A 25,769-nucleotide genomic window follows, 5' to 3' on the forward strand; every position below is an offset into this window, starting at 1 on the left:
TGGGTCTGGGGGGGGGTTTGCTATAATTATCTGTGATGTCTGCCAGTGCAACCAGAGAAGCAGCCGTCACCCTGCATTCTGCTACATACCAGACCATAAATAACCACGGACACACACAGAGAGAGAGAGAGAGAGGAGAGAGAGAGAGAGGAGGGAGAGAGAGAGAGAGAGGAGGGAGAGAGAGAGAGAGAGAGAGAGAGAGAGAGAGAGAGAGAGAGAGAGAGAGAGAGAGAGAGAGAGAGAGAGGTGTGGATGGAGTAGAAGGGTGTGAGGTGAGGGTAGAGAATGAGACTGTGTGAGAGAGGTGTGTGTGTGTGTGTGTGTGTGTGTGTGTGTGTGTGTGTGTGTGTGTGTGTGTGTGTGTGTGTGTGTGTGTGTGTGTGTGTGTGTGTGTGTGTGACAGAGAGAGGGAGAGAAGTGTGAGAGGGGGAGAGAGACATTGAGAGTGTGGAAGAGAGATTAGATGAGAGCTATTTTGAATGAGAAAGAGTGAGTGTGGGGGGATATTGTGGAGCTGAGATCCTTTGAGTAAGAGCAGTTAGAAGAATAAAGGTTGAGAGAGACAGATCACAAGAGATTTGTAAGAAAAATGTCATCCCTAAGTCTCTAAATCACCTTTTGACACGATTGAGGGATAGTAAGTCAGTCAGTAAGTCAGTGAGTGTGTATGTTGTTAATTGTCAATAATGTCTACAGAGTTGGGTAGAGAGTAAGACCAGTCGACAGTGAGTCATCCTGTGGCCCGGTTCTGAGGATAGTTGAATTATCTCACTCCTATCCCAAATATTACTTTGTTTGCTCTTCAATTGAATTGCCTTCAAAGAGAGAGAGAGTGTCTCTCTCTCTCTCTCTCTCTCTCTCTCTCTCTCTCTCTCTCTCTCTCAGGACCTCAAGCATAAATAATTGCCTTGGCGCCCCTGTGAACAGCCTAGGAGGAAAGAGAGAGAGAGAGAGAGAGAGAGAGAGAGAGAGAGAGAGAGAGAGAGAGAGAGAGAGAGAGAGAGAGAGAGAGAGAGAGAGAGAGAGAGAGAGAGAGGTAAGTTGAGAGAGAAAGAGGAGGAGATTTTGACATTTAGAGAGTAAGAGAGCAAGACATACAGACACACAGGCCGACACACAGACCGACACAGACACACACAGAAAGACAAACAGACAGACACACAGAGGCAGACACAAAGACACACACACACAGACAGACACAGACCGACACACAGTCCGACAGAAAGACAGACCGACAGAGAGGGAGAGAGAGAAGACACGCTTGCAGTACATCATCTCACTCTCTTCTGCAAACTTTCTCTACAGCAAATAAAAAATGTCTACCGGCAGATACAGCTAGAGAGCAGCTTGCGATGAATAATACACGAGCCATTCGATTGTACAATGATCAAGGCATTGCACCGCTATTAAATATGGACCAGTGACAGCAAGGTCAGAGTGGCCAAGACTTCCTCCCCAGCCGACTCCTCAGAAAGGAGTTAAAAGACCAAACAGACCAGTGAGACGCTTTTAACCAAAGCGACGATAAGTACACTTGTCAGAAGCAGTTGAAACAATATATCGCTGTCTGTGCAGATACGATGTTCATAGAACCAATGGCCAAGCACTAACAATCGCTAGGCTAACCTATTCCCCGTATACAACAAAGATAGCTAGGATAAGATGCTACACAACTAAGTACTATAACTAAGTACGATATACTATAAGTGCGTATAAGTGCCAGGACGAACAATATCGGTTCTTCCACCACAGACCCCAAACTCATTTCAGGCTGCACCTCGGCACCACCACCGAGGAATCATGCAATTTAAAAATAAAATAAAAACACTCTATATCTCTTGTTTCTGTGCTGTAGTACTGAAAGCGGTTTGCATATTTTGTTGTTTTATGCAATTGCATAATGCCTGCACTTTTTGGGTCGTATCCTCACTGTTGAATGCACTTAATGTTACTCAACTTGGACAAAAGTATCCGCTAAATGAATTTAATGTAATGCAGTGATGAGGCATAGAAATGCTTCCCTGTTTAGGCCTGGAAAGAATTTCAAACATCACTCAAGACTCAATTGTTTAGAGTTCACCTAGACTCTGCATAGCCACCCCCTCCTACTTATTCTATGTTGTACGTCCTGGCACTTAATGTACGCACTTATTGTATGTTGTATGTCCTGGCACTTAATGTACGCACTTATTGTATATTAACTTCTACGTGCTGGCACGAAATGTACGTACTTATTGTATGTTGTACGTCCTGGTACTTTATGTACGCACTTATTGTATGTTGTACGTCCTGGCACTTAATGTACACACTTATTGTGTGTTGTACTTAGTTATAGTACTTAGTTGTGTAGCATCTTATCATAGCTATCTTTGTTGTATACGGGAAATGGGTTAACCTAGCGATTGCTAGTGCTTGGCACTTGGTTCTATGAACATCTTTACTGTACCGACAGTGATATATTGTTTCACCTTCTTCAGCCAAATGTACTTAAGTCCCTTTGGATTAAAGCATCTGCCATATGCCCTCTGCCATATGCCGTAGCGCTGCGAGCTGAAGAGTCGCAAAGACCTTCAGAGCGGGGAACGGGGTCAGGATCTAAAAAAGGGGGTGGATACCCAACCAAAAGACTCAAGAGGCACTTGTTCAGAGTTCACCTAGACTCTGTTTAACCACCCCTTCCCACCCCTCTTATGCACTTATTGTATGTTGTCCTGGCACTTAATGTATGCACTTATTGTTAGTCGTACATAGTTATAGTACTTAGTTGTATAACATCTAATCCTAGCTATCTTTGTATTACACAGGGAATGGGTTAACCTAGTGATTGTTAGTGCTTGGCACTTGTTTCTATGAACATTCTTACTGTACGGACGGAGTGATGTATTGTTGTTTCTCCGTCTTCTGACAAATGTACTTATTGTAAGTCACTTTGGATAAAAATGTCTGCTAAACGCCCTAGATGTAAATGTATATCGATTCTTTCACTTGAGTTGTGAGCAGGAGAGAAAGCCCATGAGCTAAATTCAAGTTCCCATCCCAGCGATGGGAAATTATCTCTTTCTCGCGTAACAAGCATGCTACCTCACACCGATTGGTAACAATTTCTCTGCTCAATCCACTGGTATACGTTGGCGTTGGTCGTCACAAACAGACACGGAAAGCACTTGGTTATGTGTCGGTGTGCTGTGTTATGATGGCAATGTAATTAAGATAAGCAGTATATCTAGGGTCCAACATTAAACAGTACAACACAAACACAAACAATAGAAACACTTCTAGTTTGAACTCAAAGCATTCAGTTCATCAGTTCAGGTCTAGCCAAAAGGGAATGCATACTACTGGCTAGAAAAATAGGTGGAAAATGAACTCCTAGGCCAAGGCAACAGATACCAGGGATGGATTAGGAAAAGATGGAAGGATAGAATATTCAGAATTATTATGACCTGCAACCATACTTTGCACCCAGCATGCAAGAGTGTGTAAAACCGATGGACAGTTATTCTGCCAAATATAAATACTCTGGATGTTTCATCATCCAGACTGTTTACCTACCTATAAATACTCTACTGCCCTATTTAATTATGCTTTGTACAAAGGCTATTATAAGCATCCAAACACACAACATATCACCACACACTTGCATACACGCACGCACGCACACACACACACACACACACACACACACACACACACACACACACACACACACACACACACACACACACACACACACACACACACACACACACACACACACACACACACACACACACACACACACACACGGGGGGGGGGGTTTCCAGAACAAAACACGAAGAAGGAATGAAGGAATGTATCAAACATATGATTAGATAACTATATATCATTTCATTATTAAACACACTGCAGAATTAATTGAATATTTGATAGTTTGATAGATTTTATAAGCTGTATTCATGATTGACATATGCCAACACACGGAAGTACAGCTCTAGATAACTAGCTAAAAGGGAATCAATGAGTGATTGGCAAAGCATTTTTGTGAAGAAAATGTGAACCAATGCTCTGAAAGAGCTTATAATAGCCTTAATACTGTTAGTCAAATGTATGCGCTGTGTGATATTCGATGAGACTCGCTGATACAGACAGCGGGACTGTATGACTTACAGGCTGAACTCTTTCTCACCGGAGGAATCTTGTTGCATACTCAGCTTGCTATGCTGTGTGTGTTTTTAAAGATGAACCCCCCACCACCACTCTACCACCACCACCACCAACATCACCACCACCACCACCACCAACATCACCACCACTCTACCACCACCACCACCATCCCCAGCACAGGTCAAATACAATTTTGACCAAAATGTAACTGAAATGTTTTTAATTAATTGTATACGTGCAAACACTGTCCAAAATCCAACGCTGGCCAGACAGAGCTCCACACATCTACAACATCCACACCTGTACCAAATGCTCTGACTAAACAAATCAGGTATCTGTGGTGGTGGCAGGCCTGTGGTAAGCCTACCTGGCCTACTACATCTACTGTGTAATCTTTGCGCATGACCGGAACCTTCAACACTAAAGGCTAGGTCGAGCTAACACTAAGGTTTGTGTTTTGTGTGCGAGGCTTTTGAGGGAGGCATGAAGGCAAGGTGTTGTTATTTTTGCTAACTCTCGCTGCTTTCTGCAAATCGCCTCCCCTCGCCTTAAACATCTCGGGGGGTGGGGGGGTTGTTGCCCTGCGAGCTTCAGTGATGGTTTCTATAACAATTCAATAACTGTTGATCCTCCGTTCCCCCCATTCTCCGTTCCATTTAGAAACGTGTTTAGAAAACATGTTGTATTTCGCTTGCTTCAATTAAATGCATTAATAAATTAGGGCCGCCAACAGAGGGCGCCGCCAGAGGGCGCCCCAAACGCTTTTGCCGCCCTATGTCATCGCCAAGTTCGTCTATGCCTCGCGCCGGCCCTGCATCTCGGTGGTGTTAATTAACAGTCAACTGATGGCTGTCAACTGAATTTCCCGGGATACCTTTGGGTAGCGCAAAGTATCTGTTCTCCAAACCTTTTAAAGAGGAATTGGCACACTTGGCTATTTTCTAATGTAAGAGTAGGCCTAATCGCGTTCTGCAACAGTAACGCCACATGCCCACTGCATCCGTCCGTTGACTGATCCCCATTGACTTTGAATTGGGACGGACGCGCAATGCATTGTGGATCTGTGCGCTCCGTCAAAAAGTTGAAAAATGTGCAACTTTTTCGGCAGCGACGGATCCGGCATCCAATCAGATCGTGTATGGAAATGTAAGCACTGTGACACTACTCGGGCTCTGACGACCCTGGAAAGCTCCCCCCTCCGTCAGCCACGCCTTCCGACGTCCTTTGACGGACGATGCAGTGGGCACGAGACGTAATTCAGTTTCTGCGCACGAAAGAAATCCCTGATAAATCAATCCTTTGCGGTCAATGTGGTCAGTTCTGGGGATGCATCAACCAACCGATGACTTCAGCGGTCCAACGTTAATTCACAGATCGTATTACCTTCTCCGAGGTCCATGACGGCAAGCACGGCGCTGCTGGTCGCCTCGCCCAGGGTGTTGCTCGCCACACAGGTGTACAGCCCGGCGTCGCAGGTCCGGCAGTCCCTGATCCACAGGCCGCCTGGGTCCTGGGCCTCGCTGGGCGGCAGCGGCCTCTTGTTGCGGTACCATCTCAGCTTGGGCTCCGGGTTCCCCAGGACGGACACCCTGAGGCGGATGTCGCACCCCGTCCCCACCGCCGCCTTGCGGAGCTTACGGACGAAACAGGGCGGCGCGGGTTCGTCCGGAGACACGGCCTTGGCCGCCGCCGGCTTGGTGACCTTTGCCCTTCTGGAAGGGGTGCTGGGGTCGGACGCCTGGCTCATTGTGGCTGCGGTTTGAAAGGGAGGGGGGGGTTAGGCCGAGGCTCCAACCGGGCGCACGGGTCCACAATGCATTGCGTGTCCGTCCCCATTCAAAGTCAATGGGGAGCAGTCAATGGACGGATGCAGTGGGCACGAGGCGTAAGGCATCAGTACAGTGGGGTTAAGTACATGGTTAAGTAAGTGGTTAGGGCAGGGGTCGGAAACCTTCACTATCAAAAGAGACATTACTGGTCCCTCCCACAAAACCTCTTCGCCCCCTAAAAGGAAGATAATACAGCATCTAACGCTTTATTTATAGTTATACTACATATAAAATAACCAATAGCCTAAAGTTTGTTGCATTTATGAAATGTATGGGTGTAGGTTGTGACGTTTATTTTAGTTGACAAAATATTAAAACACTTTATTTTTCTATTTTAGTGTCACAGTATCACATTGATCTCTGAAATAAGAGGAGTTCCTGTGAAATAAAAAATAAATAGTTTTTTTTTTTTTGTTTTTTTTTTAATCAAAGCTCCATTGAGCCAGTGCAGAGGGTTGGAAGGGCTTTAATCGGCTACAGAGCAGCGGGTTGCTGGGTTGGGGTGTTCTATTGCACTCCCAGTGCAAAGGAACCCGGTTCGATCCACAATGTCAACAGCCTACCCAGCAGGCATCCTGTTGCGTAACCCCTACCGGCTCCGTAATGTCGTGGATCTGAATTCGCTGTAAATCTTTTTGGATCAGAGCTTTTGCTAAATGAAGCGTGGTACAATATCATGCGTACGACGCATCTATAGGCTTACATTTTTAGCGCGGGGGGCTCAGTGGGAATCGAACGCCTAACCCTGGTTAGTGTTTCAGGCCATGCTCTCGCAGTCAAAGATAGGAGGCATTTTAGTGGTAAAACACTGTTATACATGCACGTTTACAATGTTTTATTTTATTTTGTCAGTTGATTGAAAACTAGTCAGCAATGCTACTACAAGAACCATTCTGTCCAACTGCATTTTGCCTATAAATACTCAAACCTAAATGACACTTCTCAATTCAAAACACCTATACAGACCGACTGCGACTTTAAGTTATTTAAAAATTAAACAGAAGTGAATGCTTTTCCTTCATTCCATTCTTTCATTCAAAATGATTACGTTGCAAATACGGACGTTGCAAATATCGAAAAATGATCAAACTCCCAAAACATTTGTATTTATTTATTCTTTCTTCTAAGTATTGAGACAACGAACAAAATAACTCATCTTATATCCCATTGATTAGCTACAGGGTGGTCCTTATAATAACCAGGTGTGTGTTAACCGTACAAAGTGTATCTGTAGACCTACTTACCTTTCCTAAAAGCTTGAAGTAATCCCACTTTTGACATCCCCAAAGGTCTGCAGCGGGTTACATGATCTGCAAATACCCCCCCGGTACCATGTCTCAAAGGCCAGGTCGCGGTGTGTCCTCGGGCGTCAGCCTCCGGGGGTGATAAGTCCCTTCTGATTGAAGAAGCATTAGCGATTCGAAAAGTTCTGGAGGGTTGGCGTTAACCCCTTGGTGAAGAGGTGTGTGATGGGGGGGGAAGAGAGAGAGAGAGAGAGAGAGAGAGAGAGAGAGAGAGAGAGACCGTGCTGGTGTTTCGTGACGTCACATTCTCCCTTAACTAGGAGCTCTGAAAACTTTGCCTCGGTTGTTCTTTTTTGGTGTGTCTTCGCTCTATCTTATCTGTTCCTCAGCCACACGCCAAACTACTACCAGAGCGGTAGAATATCACACGCACACTCTCCGAGCTCTGAAAGGACAGCTGCACCACCAGGTCAAATGCACGCGCCTGCTTGTGTCACTGACCCATCTAGGCCAATGCACACGCGCACACGCACGCAAACACCCCCACACACGAACACGCATAATCGTGAAAAGATGATTATTTGGGACTTTGTGATGTGCGTGTGAGAGATATTTAATCCGGTACCGCAAACCCAGAGAGATAACACACACACACACACACACTTTAGTATCGGATATCGATAGCACAAATGTATAGGAATCTTAGTGGTGAGAAACATCTATTTTCTCTCGAAACAAACTAATATTGGCGCAGTTTCTGTAATGGAACATAACATACAAGACCAATGGAGATTACAATATTCAATTTTCATATTTTTTCCATTTATTTTATCCATTTCAAGTGTGCCTTACGTTCACAATGTTTAGTTCCCATGGCAACAGTGTCACCTGTTCTAAATCCCTAATTTCGTTCAGATGGAAAGAGGATGAAGACCGCCCTCTAGGGGTCACACTGGGTTAGAAATAGAAACAAACTAACATTAGAAATAGAAATATAAGAGAAATGACCAAGAGACTGATCAATCAGGATATACATTAATAACATGATGTCTATTACTGTAGATTAAGCAAAATATATAATGCTCTGCCGTGTTATCTAATTATATAAGGATTGTTAATAAAATAGAGGAAGCTAAATCCATAATTATCTTTATAACTGTTGAGGAGGCTCAATGTATAAGGAAGAAAAATATGATAACAAATTAATACAAATAGATATACCTTATTGTATGCTATGAATTTAAATCACAGAAACTTTTATTTTAACTGTAGAGTACTGTTGCGATCAAACAACACAACGCAATACATGTACATCCATGGGTCCAGATGCATATATATAAATGCAGAGATGAGAGATGAACAAGAGAGATTGATACAACCTGCTGCATTACTACCTACATGTCTGTCAGTCCGTCCGTCCGTCCGTCCGTCCGTGCGTGCGTGCGTGCGTGCGTCTACAGCTCACATAAGGACACTGAGCAACCAGACCACATGAGCCTGAACCCAGGGTAGAGGTCCTGGGTGAAGGTGGACAGGAAGGTGTGGATGTGTGTTAGTGTGTCTGAGGACCCTCCTCCATCTGGGGACACTCTGTAGAAGGACAGAGTGCCAGCAGGCCGGTCCAGATACACTCCTACTCTGTTGGATTCATTAGGGCGGAGATCTATGGATGTTCTAACATTGGCGTAACAGGCAAAGTAACCAGTGGGAAAACAATAAAGACTCCATGAGTGGTTGTTCGCTCCAAGCCTGCCATCAGGACCTTTTCCTCCCCTTCTAATCCCTCTGTATGTCACTCCTATGGAAACATCACCTTCTTTCCATTCTACCTCCCAGTAACAGCGGCCAGTCAGACCCTCTCTACACAACACCTGGAACTGGGAGTCAAATCTCTCTGGGTGATCAGGATACGACTGGTCCTCTCCAACCCACGTCACCTTCCTGTTGTCCTCAGATGGAGAGAGGAGTTTGTGGGCTGTGTTTGGGTCCAGTGTGAGTTCACAGGCATCTGGCGGGAGAACAAGACATGATGAGCTGCTGAACTGCACAGAAATAAATTATTATTATTATACTATTATTGTTTATAATAGTATCATGATATTAATGTTGTTATGTCTAAATAATAATCATAATAATGATAAAAAATACTTGTTAGGGTTAGGGTTATGTTTGATAAATAGGATGCATCACTTAAATTGTCCGTGATGTGGCCACGGAATTTGCTCCAAGGCAAGTTAATGACACTGATATTCCTTGGCACACACCAACCCGGTATCACGCCAAGGCTTGAAATGGATACGTTGGTCCACATCGCAAGGCGTGTTCAGGGTCACGCTTTGCCTGACCAAAGCGTGACCCTGAACATGCTTTCTTCTCCATTCGAAATGAATGGAGGAATAGCAACAACAGGGGGCTAGACGTTCTCCTAGCATTTGGTGAAATTGTTACGTAGCCTATATTAATCTTTATTATCTGAATGGGAAATGCAATATTTTAGGACAGATACACCATTAAACGTGTTTTTAATAACATTTCTAGCGAGAAATATACCTTTTCCTTGCATAATCTCCAGTAAGTGAATGTGTATGATCTTTATTAATCTTTATTATCTGAATGGGAAATGCAATATTTTAGGACAGAATCACCATTAAACGCGTTTCTAATGACATTTCTAGCGAGAAATGTACTTTTTCCTTGAATAATCTTCAGTCAGTGAATGTGTATGATCTTTATTAATCTTTATTATCTGAATGGGAAATGCAATATTTTAGGACCGATTCACTGATAAACGTGTTTCTAATAACATTTCTAGCGAGAAATATACTTTTTACTTGCATAATCTTCAGTCGGTGATTGTGTCGGATCTTTAGTTTTATAGTTATTAGGAAGATTTTATCGGCTCGCTCGCATGTTTCAACGACGTCAGATTGCTAGGGACGCTGCTTTCGCTAAACTAGCAGCTCACGTGTTTCCTGCGTTTGTGTTATTAAACCGTTACTTTATGTAACTTTTAATGATATCATCTTGTTAGAAACACGTTTATCTGAGAGCCAACCCAGTCACCAAAAGCATACGTTGACAGTGTACGTTTTCGTAAACACTGGATTACGTCGCATTTCAACATAAAGTAGCGTGGTACACGCACGCACGCACGCACGCACGCACGCACGCACGCACGCACGCACGCACGCACGCACGCACGCACGCACGCACGCACGCACGCACGCACGCACGCACGCACGCACGCAGACAGACAGACAGACAGACAGACAGACAGACACACACACAATGCATTTCGCTGATAAAACAACAACAGGTGGTGAAATGCTCCAGATCTGGATCCACCATGGCCAAAAGACCCCCCCCTTAAATAAATACTATGGCAGAATAAAGAATAAATTCATGCATTATCATTCAACTTGAACATGTGTTTTTACAGTATAGAGTGGTGGAGGGATGATGTATTTTGGCCAACCCGGAAGTGAGTGTCGCCCTGGGTTCCCTTGACAAGAAGCCAACAGGTTTTTCCATTGGATTATTGCAGAAAATAAATAAATAAATAAAAATAACCGTGCTCCAAAGAACGAAATGTAAACCAATGCATTCTGAATGGGAGTGTTTCTCAGATTTTTCCATGCTACACAGAACGAAATGTAAACCCATGCAAATAAAGACTTCATGGTCATAATAATTTAAATATCATTAATCTCCTGAGTGTGTAGGGTGGTTGTGGGGGGACGTGTGACGTATGGCCTGCAGGGGGAGTATGGGCAGGTTGGGAGCGCACCGGATTGGCTGGGGGGGGGTTGGACCTGAGTGCGAGCAGGTGTCAGCACTCAGGCCAATCAGGGAATGTTTGTATATATGTGCCTGCTTTGTGGTTAGGGGGGAAACCGGGGAGCAGAGAGAGAGATGCAGGGGCGATCGCCACCAGAGATCGCCTGGAAACGCATCCTGTGACCGCTTGGAGCGGAGTTATGATTTACGTCCAAGGAATTGTGTTTTGTTGGACTGAGCGATCGAAATAAATGGACTTTCTGTTGGAAAAAGCAAACCTGGGGCCGTATTCACAAAGGATCTTAGGGCTAAAAGTAGGTCCTAACTGGCGAATTTAGGAGTAACTCCTAAAAATAATGGGCGTGTCACTCTTAAATTTAGGACTCCTAACTTTTTTCACTAAGAGCAATTCACAAAGTATTTTAGGACTAAAAGTAGCACCTAAGTCTAGGAGAGCTTAAAAGTCCTCAAGAGGACTCCTAACTCAGTAAGACCTATTCACAAAGAATCTTAAAATGCCTGCGAGACGAAATGTTAGGGTATTCAACTTATTGTGGAGTTAATGCGCGATGCAATAACATCCCCGACTAACAGGAATAATCCGATTAGTCCCGAAATAAAATGTTATAAAAAAATAAATATAACTTATAAAAAATAAAAATAATTGCGCCATCAAAAGACGAGGACGGGTTCGTCAATAGGAAGAAAGTGCATTCCATCAACACGCAGGTTGTTTTTGATGCAAATTTTAACATAGCCTACTGGATGTTGTTGCAAAGTGGCCTGGATCTTCAGCTACCCATGATTCGCGCATTTTAATGGTGAGTGGTCTGAGGCAGCTTTTTGAGATGTACCAGTTTGGTGTCACTTGCTGGGTGACAGTGACTATCCATGCAAGACGTGGCTCTAGACACCCTACCTTAATCCAGAACCGGGAGCACAGTTAAAGTGTAACATGTAAGTGATTACGCAGATTACGCTTAGTCCTATGCGTAAAACACATCGTATTGGCTCTTTGCGAGCACACAAACATACACGAAATGTTGTGGAGAGAGGAATTGGGCAGATGAAACGTCGGTTTCATGTCCTCCACGGCGAAATACGCCTCACCCCAGAGAGGGCAAGCACAGTAATCACTGTATGTGCCATTCTACACAACCTTTGCAAGCGGAGGAACATTCCACAGCCAGACGATGATGATGATGATGATGGCGATCAACATTACAAGGAATTTGGCCGTGTGGAACCGAGTGGACAGGCATTTAGGGATCACTTTGAAAACACATTTTAGGTAAACACCTTGGCACAAATCAGTCAACACTTGGGTAGTTCGTAACATTTATTTTCTTTTAGATTTGACGTATTTTTATTCTTTGCTTTCTCTCTCTTGAACGTGCAGGCTACAACGTCATTATCGTGGTCTGCACAAAATTGTCATCATGCGTGTATTCTGCTAACTGCACTATAACTAGGGGTTACCATGGCGGCGCCCGGTGTGGCTGCGGCCAAGCCGGCTCCCGATAAAAATGTGTGTTTTATGTTAAATGTACCGTCAAAATCGTCTTCAAAAATCGCGTACAACAGGAGTACACTACTGGGACTTAGAAACAACAACAGCACAAAGGATATGTCCGGAGTTAACTTCGCCTCGGATCGCGAAACTCTTCTCGGTCTAGGAATAATGTCCCGTGACAACGGACCCTCCGTGACAGCGGGCTCCCCCGCCCCCACCAGCCGAAACTGGAAGCAGCTGATGCGGCAGTGGAGGCCGAGCACAGGACGGAGGATAAGGCGAGGTTGCCGAGCCGGCATCACACACCGCTTGAAAAGAAACCCTCACAAAACAGCACTACCATCTATTCTCCTATCGAACGTCCGCTCGTTAGAAAACAAAATGGATTATCTCAAGCTGGATTTAACCACACATAGAAACGTAAGAGAATGCAACGCGATCATCCTAACCGAGACGTGGCTTCACAACAACGTTCCGGACAGCGTAATTAAACTGGATGGGTTTACAACAGTCCGCGCTGACAGAAACCACGCCAGCACGGGTAAATCTCGAGGAGGTGGTGTGTGCATTTATATCAATAACAACTGGTGTACAAACGCAGCAGTCATTACAAGTCACTGCTCAGAGAACATTGAGTTTTTAACCCTCAACTGCCGTCCATTCTACCTGCCGCGTGAATTCAATACCGTCAACATCACAGCTGTTTACCTTCCCCCCAGCGCCAACACAAAGGAGGCACTCTCCATTCTGTACAAGTCTGTGAGTACACTACAAAACACACACCCGGACTCGGTCTGCGTAATCGCTGGCGATTTTAATCAGGCCAAATTGAAAACAGTAATGCCACACTATCACAAGTGTGTGAACTTTGCAACAAGGGGAGAGAACACACTTGACCAGGTCTACATCAACATCACATCTGACAGGCCTTCAGAGCTGTTCCCCACCCCCACCTGGGTTCATCAGACCATCTCTCTGTTATGCTAATCCCAGCCTACAGACCTCTGTTGACGAGAAGCAAGCCAACTGTGAAACAGATCAGGGCCTGGCCAGAGGGCTCCACAGCAGCTCTACAGGACTGTTTTGAATGCACAGACTGGTCGGTTTTCAGGGAGGCGGCCACCACCAACCACGACGTCAACCTCACCGAATACACAGACTCTGTAACTGGATACATAACAAAATGCATGGAAGATGTAACCGTCACCAAGGACATTACAGTGAGAGCAAACGAAAAACCCTGGTTCACCAGGGAGGTACGTGAGCTCCTGAGGGCACGCAACATTGCTTTCAAGTCTGGGGACAAGGAGGCCCTCAAGTCTGCCAGGGCCAACTTGCACCGGGGCGTGAGAGCAGCCAAGCGTGCATATGGACAAAAAATAAACTCATACTTCACTGACACAAAGGACCCAAGACGCCTGTGGCAAGGCATCCAGTCAGTCATAGACTACAAACCATCCCCCCCACCGTGTGAGGACAACACAGACTTCCTCAACTCACTCAACACCTTCTTCAGCCGGTTTGAAGAAAATAACACCACAACACCCAAAAAAAAAAACGTAAACCCTGACAGCACAACACTTCAACTGGACCCAGCGGACGTGAGGACGACCCTACTCAAGGTGAACCCCAGGAAAGCTGCAGGTCCTGACAACATACCCGGGCGTGTGCTCAGAGACTGTGCAGACTCACTCACCGACGTCCTCACAGACATCTACAACACCTCTCTGAACCAAGCCATCATACCAGCAAGTTTCAAAGCTACCACCATCGTACCACTACCCAAGAAGTCACCGGTATCATCACTGAACGACTACAGACCCATAGCACTCACAACCATCATGATGAAGTGCTTTGAGAGACTGGTAAAGGCCCATCTAACATCCACCCTCCCCACTACTCTGGATCCATACCAATTTGCCTACCGCCCCAAGCGCTCCACTGATGACACCATAGCAACAGCACTCCACCTCTGCCTGGCTCATCTGGAGAATAAAAACAGTCACGCACGGATGTTGTTCATAGACTTCAGCTCTGCGTTCAACACCGTCATCCCCCAACATCTTGTGGACAAGCTGAGTAAAATAGGCATCAGCACTTCACTGTGCAACTGGCTGCTGGACTTTCTTACTAACAGACCGCAGACAGTCAGAGTCGGAAACAACTCCTCAGCGACCACCATCATAAACACGGGGGTGCCGCAAGGATGCGTGCTATCCCCCCTGCTGTTCACGCTGATGACCCACGACTGCTGTGCCAAATTTGAAACGAATCACATCATCAAATTTGCAGATGACACAACAGTGGTGGGCCTCATCAAAGACAATGATGACTCAGCATACAGAGAGGATGTACAGCTACTCATCAACTGGTGTGAGAGGAACAATCTGCTTCTCAACGTCAACAAAACAAAAGAAATTACTGTAGACTTCAGGAAGGAACAACCAACACACATCCCACTCATCATCAACGGCAGTGCAGTAGAGTCTGTGAAAAGCACAAAGTTCCTGGGAGTGCACATCACGAATGACCTCTCATGGACTACCAACACCACCGCGCTGGTCAAGAAGGCGCAGACACGACTCTACTTCCTGAGAAGGATGAGAAGAGCTGACCTCCCCACTTCTGCCCTCACCACCTTCTTCAGAGGTGCTATTGAGAGCATCCTGACCAGCAACGTCTCTGTCTGGCATGGCAGCTGTCTAGCTGCAGACAAGAAGGCACTGCAGAGGGTGGTGAGGACAGCAGAAAAGATCATCAGGTCACCCCTACCAGCCATTCAGAAACTGTACACTTCACACTGTTCCAAGCGGGCAATGAACATCATCAAAGACACAACTCATCCAGCACACAGTCTGTTCTCCCTTCTACCATCAGGGAAGCGGTACCGCAGCCTGCGGTCCCGCACAAGCAGACTGAGTAACAGCTTCTTTCCACAAGCCATCAGACTCATCAACACACTGAAGAAAACCACATGAACTTCACCATGTCACTGGCACTTTACTGTTGCACTTTACTTTACTGTTGCACCTTGTGACCACTGATTTTACTTCTGCTGCTATGTGTGTGTGTGTGTGTGTGTGTGTGTGTGTGTGTGTGTGTGTGTGTGTGTGTGTGTGTGTGTGTGTGTGTGTGTGTGTGTGTGTGTGTGAGAGAGATTATTGTCAATGTCTTATTTAAATGTTATATGTTTTTTTGTTAAATGTTTTTTAACTACACATTGGAGTCTGGCCAAACGCAATTTCAAACTTCTGTGCTAACCCTGTTACATAGATTTTTGACAATAAAGTACACTTGAACTTGAACTACTTAATAGGAATTCATTTCTAGCCTAGGCTATTTCCTTGTTTTTCGGTGATTCAGTGGGCTCGTCTGAACAACCAATCACCGAACTGACTGCTTCTAAACTCGTGCACGAGAATTGACGTAATCCATAGCAACGGCGCGTCACTCTTAGTTCACTCTATGTGATTTATCCTTAGTAAATGTAGGTCTCAGCGGCTTTGTCAATAACTTTTAAGAAAAAAACTCCTACGTAAAATGTTTTAGCGCGAGTTAGGAGCACTCCTAGCGGTAAGATAAAATGCTTTGTGAATACGGCCCCTGGTGTCCAAGCGCTCTGTGAACCTGCTACAGTGGTATTCTATTTTTTTCAACGGGGCTGCATCCAGTCACTTGACCGTCATGGTTGCTATGGTGGTTGCTATCGACCGCCCCCTTTAATCCTTACATGGCTCTAAAAACCACGCGGCAAAGGAGCTGCCGTCAATTGTGTTGTTTTTGTCGTAAACTAGGGTCCGATGGTTAAAAAATAGACAGATATTCCAAGGTATCCTTAAATGGCAGCTTGGATGTTTTTATTTTCTGCAGTTTAGACTTCTTCTATAACCTATTTTTGAAAGCAAAACATCAAGATCATTGATTTAACGAGGCAGGGTTATTTGAAACAATTTATTCAATAAATATTTGTGAGAGGTCATTCCTTCTCCTGAGTTTGATTCCTATTTATGTCTAGTGTACATCCCTACTGTCCACAAGCATCACCCCCCCCCCCCCTCCCCATATGGATTTGGAGAATTGTTGCCACTTCCCAGTGGTGGAGGTATCATATATATGAAAGAGGGCATTCAATTATACTACAATGATTAATTAGGAGGCCGAAGCCCTAAAGGAAGTGATGCAATAGGTGACTGAGTCGAGAACCTTTAAGTAAGCTGTACCTTGGGGTCTCTTATATATCAAAGGGGGTCTCAAAGGACGCATACGCTTCAACCTGTGGCTCCAGCCCTACAGGAAATGACTCAGCAAGTGCTCCATCTCGTTGCACCTCACCCAGCGGCTCGCTTGCAAGATTTTGGCCTGAAGTTCTTCCCAGACCTACACCATAGCCATCCAACATGCATATCTGAGAATCAGGCCTCTCTTTAATAATGACAAAAAGTTATGAGAGAAACACACATTAACTTTTTGTTATCTCATAAGCGGAGTGGTGCCGGCTCCTTTTGACCTTTTGTCCCCAGACTTCTGGGGGAATAGCTGAGTCAATTCATTAGTCAATCAGAAGTATGTAAATATCTTCCCGGTGGCGTAAGAGGGAAAGCAAGGTGTCCTTCAACATCTACGCTTCCAGGCGATTGCAACGGTGCCACACATGAGCATATTCGATGTTCATTCATGTTTAATGGTAGTCATTCATGTTTAATGGTAGTAATTAGCTGTCGAAATTGGAGGCCTTAATCAATAATGAGCAGCTATTGATTTGCTTGATTGATTTGAGAGCAAGACAGACATTACGAGAGCGAGAAAGCCATCTCTTTCCCGACAATCCCCTCTGACATGCTGGCTCCATGCATGCAACATGAACCGGGGAGACCACGCTATTTTCACAATAATAAGTAATTTATTATATAATAAACATAACAATAAGAAGTGTGGTGCAAGTCAGTATAAATGTAAGTAACCAAAAAGGTAATGTAAATATCAGTCCATGTGAAGACAAAGGAAGACAAAGGAAAGCCAATGCTGGGAGGAGGGAGAAGCCACGTCTGCTGTCTGGGCAGGCTCTTTATACTGCCACCGGTCCATCCCACACCTGCCGACAATCTCCTAATCAGGAGGGAGAGAAACACAGGCATACACAGCAGGGGCGGGGTCAAAGACCCAACTGGGTCGTCACATCCCCCCCCTTAAAACAGAAGCCCACCTAAATGGGTTTCTGTTCCAAAGAAACAACCACATAAAATAATCGATCAAAATAAAAACAATAACCAATCAATCCAAAACATCAAAACCCAACTACCACCAGTTATCTCCCCCCAAGACTCCTGTCCCACAGCAAAACCGGGCCCGGAAAAGCACTTTAAGAGGGACAGGGGAGGAGAGAAATAACCAACCACCTACTCCATCAACTCCGGAGCGCGGGACAAAGCATCTGCCATAACGTTGTCCACGCCCCGTATGTGGCGAATCTGAATATTGCAGGGCTGCTGCAGGTGAGCGGCCCGCTCTCCTGACACTCTTCCTCCGGTCTGCCAACAGTGACTCCATCTGGTCTGCCAGGAGAGTGTGCAGCTCCAGCTCCAACAAGTTGATCTCCACCACCTTCTCCTGGAGACACTCCACCAGGTTGTTGGCGTACTGGGTCATGGCCCTGTAGAAGCGGAGCTGCTTGTCCGAGGCGCTGCCCTCCAGGTTCTCCATGGAGCTCCTGGCGTTCTCCACGTCCCCCTCCATCCTCCTCAGCTTCGCCTGCCGCGCTCGGTGCACCTCCTTCAGCGACTACAACTTTCCCTCAAGCCTCCGTTTCAGGCCTCCGACAGGCAACAGGCTCTCTGGGTAGTTGAAGCCGGCCTTCTTCTGCCTGTGTTGGTTTCTCCTCCGGCTTCTGCTGCTGCTGTAGTTGCTGGCTTCACTGCCTGAAGGACTCTGTTCACCTGGACGTCTTTTGAGTCCCTTGAAAATCTGAGTCTCCTCCCAAAGTTTCTGCTCCTCTTCCTCTTCCTCAGATTTACTTTCATTGCTGCTTCCTAGTTTCTCCGCAATCCTCTCTCGAATGCTCTTCGCACGCGGAGCAAACTCAATCCTTCGCTCGCAATCATCCGGTTCGTCGTCGTCGCGGTCGCTGTCCCTGCTGCGGTGGTCAGGGGTGCTGCCAGCAGAGCTCCGGCCATCCCTACCCAGGGAAATTAAGTCTTTCTGGGATCTTGCTTCTTGACGTTGCCTCCTGGCCGCTTTGATAGTTTTCGCACTGGGGATTATAACTGGTTTGTAAGCAGAGTATTAGAGGCTGGCGAGGAGGACAAACTTGAGAGCGATGATGTAGAACCATCACTATTATCTTCTTCATCAGGTGTGGGAAGGGAGGCTGGACTCGAAGAATCCTGCCTGGGTGAACCAGACGGCAGGGGAGCCTGTTGCACTGGACGGCTTCTGTGGGTATTCTTCGCTGATGATCCTTCTTTTCTTTTGGCTTGAAAAACGATTGCTTTGTCGGATGACTTCCTTAGCTTAAACTCCGCTCCTTCAGCGTCTTTGTCCTCGGAAAAACTAAGCACAGCGCTTGCTTTCTGTTTCTGCTCAGTAGAATGTCTGCTGTCAAGAGCATCTTCTCCTTCGCTCTGATCCGACTTTGGTGGCGTCGTTTCTCGCTTTGAACTGCACGATATACCGCGGCCTTGTGAACTTTGAGACGGCTCGATGGTCACTATTGGTAGTGCTGGCCCACTTGGCCAGACACTTGGCCAGATCTCCTACCAATTTGTTGCCCAAAATGATATGCACTCCCAGTACATGCAACGCAGGGCACACGCCGACAACAACATTCCCCTTCACCAGATCAGAACTTAGTTCGATATGGTGGAGGGGAACAGACATAGTCTGCATTCCCATGCCTCGAATTAGCACAACATTGCCCGTGCTCGACTGCCCTGAGAATGGCAAAACGGACTCAACAACAAAAGTTTCAGTAGCACCAGTATCCCGCAAAATCTTTACCGGCCTCTTCTCTGAACTACCTACAAGTGAAACAAATCCGTCCGTAATAAACGGTCCGTAGCCTTCACCTACGTGCCCGATGGCGGATTCAGAAAAACACTGACCTTCCCCAGGAAGATCTGACACCCCACAGCCTGAACCCCTTTTCGAGGCAGTACCCTCCGTAGGGTCTTTGTTCACCTGCTCAACGTTGGGTGTGGGGTTTGACTGCCGAACATTCGCCACGCATCCAACCCCATCAGCGGAGGATGGCCCGCTGAAATTTGACTTGGTTGGAAGTCTATTCCGTAGTGACGGACAGTACCTCTTCCAATGACCACTTTCACCACAATAATGGCACCTTTCATTGTCAGCCTTATTCCTATATGAGGAATCCTGTCTAAACACAACCTGACCACTATCTTTCCCATGGTACCGAGTGGTCCGACGCTCATCCCGATCGTGAATGACAGGTCTATGAGTTAAAGCATACTCGTCCGAGAGTACGGCAGCCTCCGCGGCCGTCTTAACCTTGTGCTCATTTATAAAGGCAGCCAGATGCTCTGGTACAATGTTTTTAAACTGCTCCAATACCACCAAATCACTCAGTTGTTCCAAGGTTACTACATTGACTGCGGAACACCATCGGTTAAAATAACCAACAAGGTCTCTGGCCACCTCAGAGTATGTTTGCCGGTCACCTTTTCTCCAATTTCTAAAATGCTGTCTCTAAAACTCTGGCACTTGTTCGTAAGCCCGCAATACTGCTGCCTTCACCGACTTGTAACACCTACGCTCAACCACCGACAACGCCACATATGCGTCTTGGGCGCGCCCCTCGAGAACTGCTTGTAGAAGCAAAGTGCGCTCCGCATCATCCCACTCCCGCTGATCGGCAATCCCCTCAAAGAGGGAGAAGAAAATGTCTTGGTCTCGGTCGTTAAATCTTGGTAAAAACCTAATCATATTAGAGAGGTTTCCCTCTGCGCCCGATCTTGACTCCCCAGCTTCAGTACCCCGCATTTTCCCCTCTGCAATTAATCTAAACTTCTCTCTCTGAAGTTCAGACTCGGTTCTCAGTCTCTCGATGTCCGTGTCTCGTTTCAGCTTCTCGATTTCCAAAGCAACCTCACGGTCAAGACGCCCTTCGCTCTAAATCCGCTTCACGGTCACGGTCTAGATGCCTCTGCTCCGCCTCGAAACGCCTGAGCGCCATTTTTTGTTCGAAACTCAAATCCTTGTCCCCAGAACGCGAATCTTCATCGGAGTCGTTTGGTGTAGATGGCTCAGTCTGAGTTCTTATAATAGACTTCTCTACCAAACCCGATCTTATCAATTCCTGTAGTTCCTCTTTTCCTAAATCTTTCCGCAGACCCTCCAATCCATAATGCTCAGCCACCTCCCACAATTGTCGCTTGGTACACTTATAAACTTTAGCCTCCGATGGGGCCTCAACAAAAGCTTCCATGTCCCTTTTAAGCAATGCTTGTCAAATGCTTACCAAACAAATGCTTATGTTGCTCTAAACCGGATGAAAGAACAAAGCTACAGCGCACCGAACAGCCAACCAATTGAACACAGGTGTAGCAAATTTCCCACCAGACCGGAGCAGCCCCGCATCTAACTGTAGAACACAGCCCTACCTACTTCTAAGCTAGTCTTCGGTGTGCCCATAGCAATTTGGTTACAAGCAACCCCAGCGCGTCCGACATACCAAAAATAACAAACAAAAACAACAAAGGGAAAACAATAAACAGCGGTAAGCGCTCTACTCCTAACGCGAGGACTATCAGTTGCTCCAGCAGATCTAATCTACCAGCCTTCCATGGTAACCGCCACACCTGCACCCAATTGAAGCTACACCTAGCCTCCTAATTGGCTCTACTCCTCCCCAGCAAATCAAACAAAGCAATCCATATCAACCAAATAACCAATTAATCCAAAATCTCAATTTATCATTTAACCAACTCAACTAATTTAGCGCGGGTCTCCCCCAATTCCATTTAATGCCACTGCCCAGGCAATTCCTACCCGTCAGTACAAACAAAAGGCCAATTTGACAAAAATTGCCAATCCAAAACAAGTGGAGGAAAATTTTCTTTACCTTACCCACTTCCAGAAACAGATCCCGGACGAGCCCCCATATGTGAAATGCTGGCTCCATGCATGCAACATGAACCGGGGAGACCACGCTATTTTCACAATAATAAGTAATTTATTATATAATAAACATAACAATAAGAAGTGTGGTGCAAGTCAGTATAAATGTAAGTAACCAAAAAGGTAATGTAAATATCAGTCCATGTGAATACAAAGGAAGACAAAGGAAAGCCAATGCTGGGAGGAGGGAGAAGCCACGTCTGCTGTCTGGGCAGGCTCTTTATACTGCCACCGGTCCATCCCACACCTGCCGACAATCTCCTAATCAGGAGGGAGAGAAACACAGGCATACACAGCAGGGGCGGGGTCAAAAACCCAACTGGGTCGTCACACCCCTCTGTGCACTAACCCTTACATATGGTAATTAGGGCTGGCCCGAATTATTTGAATATTCGAATACTCGTTCGGAAAATTAGTATTCAAAGCTTAAATCAGTATTCAGAGCTTTGTTTTGTTTTTTTCATGTACGTGACGTTACCAGAGCGAGGGAGGCAAACTATAAGCGTCAGCGACACCAAGCAGAGAAGCGAAAAAGGTGGAGGAAGAATAGATATCTTGTTTCCCTTTACTTTACAACATTAGTGGGATCTCGGGACGAAAAGTAATACTTAGCGAAATGCTAACCTTAGCTTAGTTGTTTGTTTACGTTCACTGTACAGCGCCACGCCAATCAACTGTGACTGGCTCGTCCGGGATCTCTCCTCTTCACATGCATCAGAGGGGCAGATCCAGTGATACCAGAACCGACATCGAGAAGACGAATGCGAGATGACGACGATGTGACTGTAGACCAGGAGTCAACCTGTGGGTGTCCAGAGAGGGAGAAGAAGGATCTTCACCTTGCCAGGGAGCCGAACAACTGAACCGGGGTCCACGGGGCGTGCGTCATCGGAGAAGCTACGCCATATCCATACAGACATACACAAACATACACCGTAGTGACATTCTATACCACCGAAGCAACGCACCATGGGAACGACACGGAAAGAGCTGGTGTGGAACATCAAACGAGGTTTGTTCAAACTCTCCAGCAATGACCTACACACTGTTGCTAGTGGCCTGTCAACAGAAGTTCATGAAGTCAGCCAATTGAAAGGCGATGAAGAAGGCTGCATAGACTATTTCATCACCTACATGGGGTCTCGGGAGTTGTTAGAGCTTGAGGATGAAGGTATGACTAACTTGTTAATGTTGGAAGATTTTGTGTGTAAATTGATTAATGAAAATGTATGTATTGAGTTGCCTGTTGAGAAATGGGGTGATGCTAAAACACACAAGACACATAGTCCTGAGCTACCCACCATCGATGTAGACAACATGTCACAAACTAACCCTCACTCCAACATCACAGTCACACCACAATATCCTCACTCCAACACACACATCCACGCAAACACGCAGTCAGTGGAGGAGCTTAGGAAGATGTATGACGAGCTTGGTGAGCAACTTAGAAAATGTTCAGCCACAGCCAACTCACAGACCCCTGCACCTAACCCCCAAGGTGAGTCCATGCCCCAACCACTCACACAGGGCATCAGGCACCATGGTTCCCCTGAGAGACCTCCCCTATCTCCAGCGTACATGGAGTACATGGAGGCCAAATTGGAGACCAGTAGGGGTGTGAATCGTTGGCTTCAGACGATTCGATTCGATTAACGATTCAGTTGTTTGCGATTCGATTCAAGGACAATTATTTTTTTTTGGAACGATTCGATTCGATTCGATTCTGTAAACCACGATTCGATTCAGTAACTTTGAACCAAAATTCTATATCCGTGAAATAAACATGAAATAATGTGACACCCTGTCATGGGTAGATGTGTTGGAGCGTCTTGAACTAGGTGGAAAATCACTCAGGAGCCGACGAGAAGTTTGGAAAAAGATGGGATCTTTTATTTTTCCAATTTAAAGGGGACTCTCACCTTTGTTGCATTTGAGAATTACAGCACATTCAAATCATCCCGCCTTCCTCCAATGCCCCACCCCCTAAGCGTTATTTTTTAGAGTACAAAACTAAGCGTTATTTTTTTATTATTATTTTTTTATTTTTTCCCATGGGTTGTGTTTAGACTCCCAGGGGTCATAATATCTACCAGGGGTCTAGTAAACAAGAAATTTAGCAGGTGGCTCACTGTAATTTTATGGGCTTCGTGTGATACCGTTTTGAGGCCCCATGTTGAAGGACAGTGGTCCCACTGAGTATAAGAAAGGTGTATGAGCATTACAAACAGAGTAGCGGGACAACGTAGCGTCTGAGGCCGAAATGGGTCCCCTAATCGGACTGAATGGTGCGGTTGTTTGCCAACGGTCTGGAGGTCTTCCTGGAGCTCCAGATTAGTGGGACAACGTCGCGTCTGAGTCCGAAATGGGTCCCGTAATCGGACTGAGTGTGGCGGTTGGTTGCCAACGGTCTGGAGGTCTTCCTGGAGCTCCAGAGTAGCGGGACAACGTCGCGTCTGAGTCCGAAATGGGTCCCGTAATCGGACTGACTGTGGCGGTTGGTTGCCAACGGTCTGGATGTCTTCCTGGAGCTCCAGAGTAGCGGGACAACGTCGCGTCTGAGTCCGAAATGGGTCGCGTAATCGGACTGAGTGGTGCGGTTGGGTGCCAACGGTCTGGAGGTCTTCCTGGAGCTCCAGAGTAGCGGGACAACGTCGCGTCTGAGTCCGAAATGGGTCCCGTAATCGAACTGAGTGGTGCGGTTGGGTGCCAACGATCTGGAGGTCTTCCTGGAGCTCCAGAGTAGCGGGACAACGTCGCGTCTGAGTCCGAAATGGGTCCCGTAATCGGACTGAGTGGTGCGGTTGGGTGCCAACGGTCTGGAGGTCTTCCAGGAGCTCCAGAGTAGCGGGACAACTTTGCGTCTGAGTCCGAAACGGGTCCCCTAATCGGACTGAGTGGTGCGGTTGGTTGCCAACGGTCTGGAGGTCCTGAGAATCATCCAGGGGAGCGGGACCACTTGGCTTCTGAGGCCGAATCGGGTCCCCTTGTCGGACTGAATGGTGCAGTTGGTGGCCAACAGTCTGGAGGTCTTCCTGAGGCTCCAGAGGAGGGTAACTCTGTGAGTCCGAGTCCGAGATGAGTCCCCTAATCGGACTGAATGGTGCAGTTGGTGGCCAACAGTCTGGAGGTCTTCCTGAGGCTCCAGAGGAGGGTAACTCTGTGAGTCTGAGTCCGAGATGAGTCCCCTAATCGGACTGAATGGTGCAGTTTCAGTACGCGGTGGACCACTTTGGTCTGCCATCGTCAGTCGCTACGGTCGCTACGGTCGCTACTCGCTACTGTTTGCCGTGGAATCAAAACAAACCCTCTAGTTGAGGACGCGCCTTGATGACGCGGGCCCGAATGCGCCACAAGAAGCAGACGGAAAACCTTATATATCCATGCAGCAAACAGACAGGTCTGTCGGCCAATAAGGTCCTTCGGTCCGAAGAATTGAAAGGCAATAAAAATAAAACGAAAATCAACAAAAAGAAACATACTTTTCACTAAACAAACTGAATGGGCTTGAGAGTCACAAAAACATCAATTCGAACTTAAGCATACTGGACCTTTATATTATTGCTAGATTTTGGCGTAGCCAAAATATACAAAAACTGCAATAAACATAATTACAAAAACTCGGGGTCACTTCCGGTTTACCCGGAAGTTATGACGTTAATTTAAACCCCGTTGACGCGGCACACATTCCCAAATACAAAGTCTAGACGAGACGCTGATTAGACGAACATTTATGCTGTGTTAACATGTAACTTTTAAACTAAATAAACAAACCTGGAATTTGACAACGACATACTTGTTTGAATGGTTATTGCAACAGAACAGGTGACGTTAATGGTAAATGGTATTAAACAGAACGTTGTAATGATGGTACTTGCAAGATTGTATTAAACTGCCGTAGCGCGCATGATAAATGTCATGGTTGATAAATGATTTTAAAACAGTAGAAAGGTAACTGAATACATAGTCAAACAAGACAAACACACACAGGCAACATTGACGGAAGCTATGCGCCCCGTCACACACCCCTTGTCAATTTTACCATTATTCTTTGCGAAGCCAAAATGCTTCCACACTCTGGATTTCAAGTTTGCTGGTGCATTAAAGGCCCACTATGCAACTTTTTTAGCC

The 25,769-nt window shown here is 46.1% G+C and overlaps 2 protein-coding genes and 1 pseudogene across 5 annotated transcripts in view; all 3 read right to left on the reverse strand.

Moving 5' to 3' along the window:
* Window positions 1–7,447, reverse strand: part of LOC130380848 (striated muscle preferentially expressed protein kinase-like) — a 44,193-nt gene extending 36,746 nt beyond the window's left edge. For 2 of the 4 annotated variants that reach the window (XM_056588215.1, XM_056588216.1), the window contains exons 1-2: window positions 7,217–7,435; window positions 5,527–5,895 (exon numbers count right to left, since the gene is read on the reverse strand). In XM_056588215.1, the coding sequence (XP_056444190.1) occupies window positions 5,527–5,895; window positions 7,217–7,253 (406 nt within the window). In that variant the 5' untranslated portion in view covers window positions 7,254–7,435. Of the gene's footprint in view, window positions 1–5,526; window positions 5,896–7,216 lie in introns of all 4 variants that reach the window. The other 2 variants (XM_056588214.1, XM_056588213.1) reach the window with 2 other exon arrangements.
* A 1,223-nt stretch (window positions 7,448–8,670) lies between these two features.
* LOC130380941 (stonustoxin subunit beta-like) lies at window positions 8,671–13,252 on the reverse strand. Its single transcript, XM_056588369.1, has 3 exons — window positions 13,215–13,252; window positions 12,694–12,743; window positions 8,671–9,218 (listed from the first exon to the last, which is right to left on the reverse strand). The coding sequence occupies exons 1-3, from the start codon at window positions 13,250–13,252 to the stop codon at window positions 8,671–8,673; spliced, it is 636 nt and encodes a 211-aa protein (XP_056444344.1).
* A 3,926-nt stretch (window positions 13,253–17,178) lies between these two features.
* On the reverse strand, window positions 17,179–19,909 carry LOC130380942 (intron Large complex component GCFC2-like; annotated as a pseudogene).
* Between the last annotated feature and the right edge of the window lie 5,860 nt (window positions 19,910–25,769).

Source organism: Gadus chalcogrammus, chromosome 4, assembly GCF_026213295.1.
Source record: "Gadus chalcogrammus isolate NIFS_2021 chromosome 4, NIFS_Gcha_1.0, whole genome shotgun sequence".
NCBI lineage: Eukaryota > Metazoa > Chordata > Actinopteri > Gadiformes > Gadidae > Gadus > Gadus chalcogrammus.